The sequence below is a fragment of the Branchiostoma belcheri genome, unplaced genomic scaffold (assembly GCF_001625305.1).
Source record: "Branchiostoma belcheri isolate BF01 breed outbred unplaced genomic scaffold, Haploidv18h27 scaffold85, whole genome shotgun sequence".
NCBI classification, from domain to species: Eukaryota; Metazoa; Chordata; class Leptocardii; order Amphioxiformes; family Branchiostomatidae; genus Branchiostoma; species Branchiostoma belcheri.
This window is the reverse complement of record NW_017804520.1, coordinates 416,863-425,179: the sequence shown is the minus strand read 5'-3', so window position 1 is coordinate 425,179 and position 8,317 is coordinate 416,863. Positions and strand designations below refer to the sequence as shown.

The following is an 8,317-nucleotide window of genomic DNA, read 5'->3' as shown; positions in this document are numbered from 1 at the left end:
CGGTGCCCTGAGCAACCTGACCAGCTGCCGTACTGTGATCATCGCAGGGGCGTATTTCTGCCGTGGGGCTTGTCGTCAGCTTCTTCGCACAGACGATGACACACCTGTTCTTCAGTGTGGGGATCCTCACAGGTCGGTGTAGTCCCTTTTCTTCTTCTGTTTCTTCTTCAAATGTTGGAAAGCATTACCACCGCATGGAAAATGGCTATAGGTGTTCTCTCTGATGAGCGAGACTGCATTGGTTTTTATATTTTAACGTCACTCAGTAACACAATTCCACACCTAAGTCCCAACGATTTCTTCTTCAGGATTGGGTCTATGTCTGATGTACTCACCAAGCCTGGCTATGATTGGACGCTACTTCGACAAGCGGCACGCCACAGCCAATGGGATCGCAGTTTGTGGCACTGGGGTTGGCATCTTTGCTCTTCCTCCACTCTTCCAGTTTCTTATTGATGAGTTCGGATGGAGAGGCGCTCTCTTGATCGTCGGGGGTTTACTGTTCAATGGCTGTGTTTGTGGTGCCCTGATGAGGCCAATACACTTGAAGGAAGATCGTGGCAAAAATCAAGACAACAGCGAAGCACAGAATAGTGAAGATATTCTGAAGAAAAAGACAACTCTTGTTTCTTTTTGTCAGAAGGTCCTGCAACCGTTTGACGTGACCTTACTAAAACACCGCTCTTTCGTCATTTACAGTGTGTCCTCGTTCCTAACCTCGCTGGGCAACTCAATAATTTTTGTACACCTTGTGGCCCATGCTCAAAAGGTTGGAGTAGAAAAGACACCAGCCGCTTTTCTCCTGTCAATCATGGGAATTTCAGAGGCCGTCTCTAGACTGTTAAACGGTTGGCTGTCGGACAGAAGAAAGATCAGTAAAGTTTACTATTACATGATTGGAATCACTGGACTAGCCATATCTAACATCGCCATACCGTTCGGGAGAACATACACAGGCCTTGTGGTGTGCATGGTGTTCTATGGATTTTTTTCGGGCATTTTCTTCCCACTCATTGCAGTTTTGGTACGAAAATACAGCGGAGTGTCCCGCATTTCCGGTGGGCTTGGGTGGGCCTTTGTCTTCCAGGGCGCTGCCTGGCTGCTTGGACCGCCCATTGCAGGTAAGCAGAAATAGTTACTTTTGATTTATCCTTATTACTAGCTATTCGTCGTTCAATGTGTAGTCTATTAGAATTGATGCACACTTAAGCTCATATAGGTCACATAGCATTTAATACTAATGATGTCAATATGTATATTGAGGTTGCCAGTTTTTCGACCCTGATACATGTACACCCCTACCGAATGACTTTTAAAGTGCCTAATACGTGGCATATTCATCCATTACCCAGGTTGGCTGTATGATGCGACTGGAAACTACGACTGGTCTTTCTTCGCGGCTGCCATCTTTATTTTCGCGTCAGTGCTCGTGCTTCTCCTCAACCCGTGCTCAACAACCAGAAGGACACTTGGCCCCGGTACCGGTCAACTTCCAGACCAGTGCGACGGAGTAGTTGTTCTTAGCCACATGCCGCGGGATACCAGTAGTAATGTCGGCCAAACGAACCAGAGTTTTCGAGAAATGTAGATGACCTCCCCTGTATGCCTATGTATGAGACACTTTTCTGCAAACAATTATGCAACCGTTAACTTTTAACGATAGATTCGAAGCATTTCGAAGCAAGGGAGCACGTGTATGTTTTCATAACTGTACCACAATTCAAGACGTTGGAAAATAGCAGACCTTTGTAAACTTCGAGAGGCTTCATCCATTTATATCTATCAACAAAACTCAATGTCAGTGGCTAGCCCCCCGCTGTAGCGTTAACGTATGCATGTGGCCCATCTAGAAACAGAGAAGGACACAGCATTATACCCTGAAAGCTTTGCACTACTGTCTACTGTGTGGCCCAAGGGCTATACAGAGATGGACACAGTTTTATACCCCTAAAGCTAAGTGTGAGACCCATCAGTGTTTACTGTCAAAAACTGTAAGTACAAAGAAATGGGGGTTTTAACTTATCACCAATATAAGAATATGCAAGTGTCTAGCAATACAAGATGTAAAACTTAAGGCAGTGCAATTACCTTCAAAATAATTTAAGTCGAATTAATTGGTTGGAATAAGGAAACAACAAGTTATGGTTACCCTTTTGTATACTCATCAGAGCTAGTGAAAGCTGTTTAAAGAACTAATGTCAGTGAAAATATATAACAGGAACAATAAGAATATCGCCTGCAGGCGTTTTATATGGTGTTACGGAATCACTAAGGTCCTGGGGCATTCAAGAAGTGCGAGCGCAGCAGAACTGGATACGGCAATGTTGGTTACGTAGGTAGATAGTTCTGAAGGCTCTTCCTGTTCTAACAGGTGCCTCAAAACACTTGACTCTCGAAGTCGTACACGGCCAACCACTGATATCCAACATACATATTGCATACAATTTTTTAACATACATGGGTGGGTAACTCACACACCTACATACAGTGGACGACCCGAGTCTGACCGGCACCCTGGAACCGGTTTGGGTTCAGTGTGTGACAGAATTCGAAAGGGATGTGCCTTGCGGTATCGATGCACACAAACGATTGGAGAGGTCAGGTCGCCGAAAGTTCGTCGTCTTGGAGATAGACCTTTTGAGTGGACATCACAGACAACTGCGTCTGAGGTTAACTGTGAGTATACTTTTGATTTTTTGACTGTATAAACACACACATATATATAATAAATTATACAGCCAGGACTGCCAAACTAGCCAGAGGCTATTATAAAGGGCTAGCCTTCACGACTAGAAAATAAACCATTAGTAACAGGTAACAGTTAACAGTGTCGGTTACATATAAACAGATAAACATACTATATACATACTTTTCTCGCCTTTGTCTACAATAAAGTAAGTTAGCCACGGTGCCATTAACCTTTGGCTCAGCCTACTTGTAGGACTAGTATGACTAAGTTTACAGCAGCCTATGTAAGCTGTGCAAAACGAATTTGAATGTAGATTGGTCATTGCTATCGACCTACTACTTAGTATTAGACATGCATATTAATGTCGTCCTGGGTAGTGTTATTTGTACCCCTGGAACACTACCGCACAATCAACTTAAACCAACCAGAGATGGTAGGCTTCATCCCCATTTCCGAACAAAGTTGAAAGATCGAGACCTGCTATAAAATCGCTGGCCTACATCTTGTTGCGGTGTATCACGTCTAGGGGTATTACGTCCCGGCCTAGACGTGCACAGTGACATTCTAAGGTGCTTTGGTATGTTTAAGCTTAGCGTAGTTTTGCATCAATCCTATGATCTATGTCGCTCCTATCCTTGATATGTAGTCACGTATCGTTTTTCAACAGAGACTGCAAGACACAACAAGAGGAAAATGGCAAAGAGGCAGTTTGCTGAAAAGCCGCCAAATGGCGGGTGGGGCTGGATGGTGGTGGTCGGCACCTTCTTCATACATGTTGTAGTGGTCGGTTCTACCAAGGCTTTCGGAGTGTTCTACGCAGAGTTCAGGGAAGTTTTCCAGGAGAGTGCCGGGATCACCTCCTTCATCAGTTCTATCCTAGGGGGTATGCTGTTGATGTGTTGTGAGTATACAACCACATAATACATAATTATTTCTGACTTTTCGCTCTCGGGGAAAAAGTTATGGTGAACAACTTGACACTTCAACCTTATTAATGGCCATGATGTTTCTTTCTGATGTCGATCAAGGTGATCATTGAAAGTGAAGATGTCGATGACCAAATGTATCAATGATGATGGTCTTTATGCATAGTGCAACATGTACATAAAATCAATTGTGGCTGTTGATGCATGACTTTGAGTGTAAATTGAATATAAGATTGCACAAGACTCTCACTGATGCTCCTAATTGCAGTCAAACAAATGACGATTGTGCAACATCTTTTAGCTCCCTTTGCCGGTGCTCTGAGCAACCTGACCAGCTGCCGTACTGTGATCATCGCAGGGGGCGTCATTTCTGCCGTGGGGCTTGTCGTCAGCTTCTTCGCACAGACGATGATACACCTGTTCTTCAGTGTGGGGGTCCTCACAGGTCAGTATTCGTCTCTTTTCTTTTACTATTTATTCTGTTATGTTATATTCAAACTTAACAACCATTGCATAGAAAATGACGGTATCAGTATTCTGTCTGATGAGCGACCCTGCAATTGTTTTCTCCAGCACGTTTCTCAATAAAACATCCCCAAACCTAACTGCCTGACAATTTTTCCTCAGGATTGGGTCTATGTCTCATGTACTCACCAAGCCTTGCTATGATTGGACGCTACTTCGACAAGCGGCACGCCACAGCCAATGGGATCGCAGTTTGTGGCACTGGGGTCGGCATCATTGCTCTTCCTCCACTCTTTCAGTATCTCATCGACGAGTTCGGGTGGAGAGGCGCTCTGTTGATTGTGGGGGGTTTACTGTTCAATGGCTGTGTTTGTGGTGCCCTGATGAGGCCCATACACTTTGAGGAAGATCGTAGCAAAGATCAAGTCGACAGCGAAGCACAGAGTAGTGAGGATAGAAAAATGACAACCATCCTAGTTTCTATTGGTCAGAAGATCATGGAAACGTTTGACGTCACTTTACTAAAACAGCGCCCTTTCCTTGTCTACAGTGTGTCAGCATTCGGAACCGCCCTGGGCAATTCCATCGTTTTCGTCCACCTTGTAGCCCATGCTCAAAAGATTGGAATAGAAAAGACGCCAGCCGCTTTTCTACTGTCAATCATGGGAATCTCAGAAGCCGTCTCTAGACTGTTAAACGGTTGGCTGTCGGACAGAAGAAAGATCAGTAAAGTTTACTATTACATGATTGGCATTACTGGACTGGCCATATCTAACATCGCCATACCATTCGGGAGAACATACACAGGCCTTGTCGTATGCATGGTGTTCTATGGATTTTTCTCGGGCATTTTCTTTCCGCTCATTGCAGTTTTGGTAAGAAAATACAGCGGAGTGTCCCGCATTTCTGGTGGGCTTGGGTGGGCCTTTGTCTTCCAGGGCGCCGCCTGGCTGCTTGGACCACCCATTGCAGGTAAGCAGAACTAGTTACTTTGTGTTTTGTCTTTGTTACCCATATAGCATATAATACGAATGATGTCCATATGTATATTAAGGTTGCCAGTTTTTCGACCCTGATACATGTACACCCCTGCCGAATGACTTTTAAAGTGCCTAATACGTGACATTTTTATCCATAACCCAGGTTGGCTGTATGATGCGACTGGAAACTACGACTGGTCTTTCTTCGCGGCTGCCATCTTTATTTTCGCGTCAGTGCTCGTGCTTCTCCTCAACCCGTGCTCAACAACCAGAAGGACACTTGGCCCCGGTACCGGTCAACTTCCAGACCAGTGCGACGGAGTAATTGTTCTTAGCCACATGCCGCGGGATACCAGTAATAATGTTGGCCAAACGAACCAGAGTTTTCGAGAAATGTAGATGACCTCCCCTGTATGCCTGTGTATGAGACACTTTTCTGCAAACAATTATGCAACCGTTAACTTTTAACGATAGATTCGAAGCATTTCGAAGCAAGGGAGCACGTGTATGTTTTCATAACTGTACCACAATTCAAGACGTTGGAAAATAGCAGACCTTTGTAAACTTCGAGAGGCTTCATCCATTTATATCTATCAACAAAACTCAATGTCAGTGGCTAGCCCCCCGCTGTAGCGTTAACGTATGCATGTGGCCCATCTAGAAACAGAGAAGGACACAGCATTATACCCTGAAAGCTTTGCACTACTGTCTACTGTGTGGCCCAAGGGCTATACAGAGATGGACACAGTTTTATACCCCTAAAGCTAAGTGTGAGACCCATCAGTGTTTACTGTCAAAAACTGTAAGTACAAAGAAATGGGGGTTTTAACTTATCACCAATAGAAGAATATGCAAGTGTCTAGCGATAAAAGATATACAACCTAAGGCAATGAAAATACCTTCAAAATAATTTAAGTCGAATTAATTGGTTGGAATAAGGAAACAACAAGTTATGGTTACCCTTTTGTATACTCATCAGAGCTAGTGAAAGCTGTTTAAAGAACTAATGTCAGTGAAAATATATAACAGGAACAATAAGAATATCGCCTGCAGGCGTTTTATATGGTGTTACGGAATCACTAAGGTCCTGGGGCATTCAACAAGTGCGAGCGCAGCAGAACTGGATACGGCAATGTTGGTTACGTAGGTAGATAGTTCTGAAGGCTCTTCCTGTTCTAACAGGTGCCTCAAAACACTTGACTCTCGAAGTCGTACACGGCCAACCACTGATATCCAAAATACATATTGCATACACTTTTTAACGTACATGGGTGGGTAACACAAGCACCTACATACAGTGGACGACCCGAGTCTGACCGGCACCCTGCCTGGAACCGGTTTGGGTTTGTGTGACAGAATTCGAAAGGGATGTGCCTTGCGGTATCGATGCACACAAACGATTGGAGAGGTCAGGTCGCCAAAAGTTCGTCGTCTTGGAGATAGACCTTTTGAGTGGACATCACAGACAACTGCGTCTGAGGTTAACTGTGAGTATACTTTTGATTTTTTGACTGTATAAACACACACATATATATAATAAATTATACAGCCAGGACTGCCAAACTAGCCAGAGGCTATTATAAAGGGCTAGCCTTCACGACTAGAAAATAAACCATTAGTAACAGGTAACAGTTAACAGTGTCGGTTACATATAAACAGATAAACATACTATACATACTTTTCTCGCCTTTGTCTACAATAAAGTATGTTAGCCACGGTGCCATTAACCTTTGGCTCAGCCTACTTGTAGGACTAGTATGACTAAGTTTACAGCAGCCCATGTAAGCTGTGCCAAACAAATTTGAATGTAGATTGGTCATTGCTATCGACCTACTACTTAGTATTAGACATGCATATTAATGTCGTCCTGGTTAGTGCTATTTGTACCCCTGGAACACTACCGCACCATCAACTTAAACCAACCAGGCAATCAGAGATGGTAGGCTTCATCCCCATTCCCAACAAAGTTGAAAGATCGAGACCTGCTATAAAATCGCTGGCCTACATCTTGCGGTGTATCACGTCTAGGGGTATTACGTCCTGGCCTAGACGTGCACAGTGACATTCTAAGGTGCTTTTGCATGTTTAAGCTTAGGTAGTTTTGCATCAATCCCATAATTTATGTCGCTCCTATCCTTGATATGTAGTCACGTATCGTCTTTCAACACAGGGACTGCAAGACACAACAAGAGGAATGGCAAAGAGGCAGTTTGCTGAAAAGCCGCCAAATGGCGGGTGGGGCTGGATGGTGGTGGTCGGCACTTTCTTCATACATGTTGTAGTGGTCGGTTCTACCAAGGCTTTTGGAGTGTTCTACGCAGAGTTCAGGGAAGTTTTCCAGGAGAGTGCCGGGATCACCTCCTTTATCAGTTCTATCCTCGGGGGTATGCTGTTGATGTGTTGTGAGTATACAACCACATAATACATAATTATTTCTGACATTTCGCTCTTGGGGAAAAGGTTATGGTGAACAACTTGACACTTTCAACTTTATCAATGGCCATGATGTTTCTTTGTGATGTAGATCAAGGTGATCCTTGAAAGATGTCGATGACCAAATGTATCAATGATGATGGTCTTTATGAATAGTGCAACATGTACATAAAGTCAATTGTGGTTGTCGAAGCATGACTTTGAGTGTAAATTGAATATAAGATCAAAACCCTCATTGATGCTCTTAATTGCAGTCAAACAAATGACGATAGTGCATCACCTTTTAGCTCCCTTTGCCGGTGCTCTGAGCAACCTGACCAGCTGCCGTACTGTGATCATCGCAGGGGGCGTCATTTCTGCAGTGGGGCTTGTCGTCAGCTTCTTCGCACAGACGATGATACACCTGTTCTTTAGTGTGGGGGTCCTCACAGGTCAGTATTTGTCTCTTTTTTTTTCTGTTAGGCCATGTTGATTTGATTATATGGATGACATCCGCGCGCGCATGAATTTTCGGCCGTTTCCAAAAAAAAAAAGTTTTCAACCATACTGTAAATCGTACAGCGTGTTGTTGCCGGTCGTTTCTCTCTCCTCCCCACAGTCTACACTGCTGACTGAGGGAGTAGACCACACGCCCTACTCCCAGCTAGAGGTGCCCCCCTCCCACCGGACTGCTGAGCCTGACTCCACGCAGACGTTCTACACTCAGCGGGCCCCTGTACATAAGGGGCCCTTGCCGGTGTGTACCTAGTACATTGTAGTGTTCACTTTCCCAGAATTCTGATTTGTTCGCAAAGTCAGAGCCGAAGAGGCCAGCTGTAGGTGTG

General features: G+C 44.4%; 2 protein-coding genes and 1 pseudogene across 2 annotated transcripts in view; all 3 read left to right on the top strand.

The window, feature by feature from the left end:
- The window catches only part of LOC109487040, a 4,472-nt pseudogene extending 2,399 nt beyond the window's left edge, over window positions 1-2,073 (top strand).
- A 1,309-nt stretch (window positions 2,074-3,382) lies between these two features.
- Window positions 3,383-5,459, top strand: LOC109486996 (monocarboxylate transporter 12-like). The gene is made up of 5 exons (XM_019790912.1): window positions 3,383-3,590; window positions 3,917-4,060; window positions 4,243-4,556; window positions 4,611-5,052; window positions 5,224-5,459. Exons 1-5 carry the CDS (start codon window positions 3,383-3,385, stop codon window positions 5,457-5,459), a joined length of 1,344 nt encoding a protein of 447 aa, XP_019646471.1.
- A 1,795-nt stretch (window positions 5,460-7,254) lies between these two features.
- Window positions 7,255-8,317, top strand: part of LOC109486995 (monocarboxylate transporter 12-like) — a 9,975-nt gene continuing 8,912 nt past the window's right edge. Inside the window, exons 1-2 of the mRNA XM_019790911.1 lie at window positions 7,255-7,462; window positions 7,781-7,924. Coding sequence (XP_019646470.1) covers window positions 7,255-7,462; window positions 7,781-7,924 — 352 coding nt within the window. The remainder of the gene's footprint in view (window positions 7,463-7,780; window positions 7,925-8,317) is intronic.

What these genes read in the sequence shown, in the direction of transcription:
- LOC109486996 (XM_019790912.1), top strand. Translation starts at nt 3,383, where the DNA reads ATGGCAAAGAGGCAGTTTGCTGAAAAGCCGCCAAATGGCGGGTGGGGC. An exon ending in GGGTATGCTGTTGATGTGTT is followed by an intron (nt 3,591 to 3,916) that starts GTGAGTATACAA and finishes AACATCTTTTAG; the next exon opens with CTCCCTTTGCCGGTGCTCTG. An exon ending in GCTTGGACCACCCATTGCAG is followed by an intron (nt 5,053 to 5,223) that starts GTAAGCAGAACT and finishes TCCATAACCCAG; the next exon opens with GTTGGCTGTATGATGCGACT.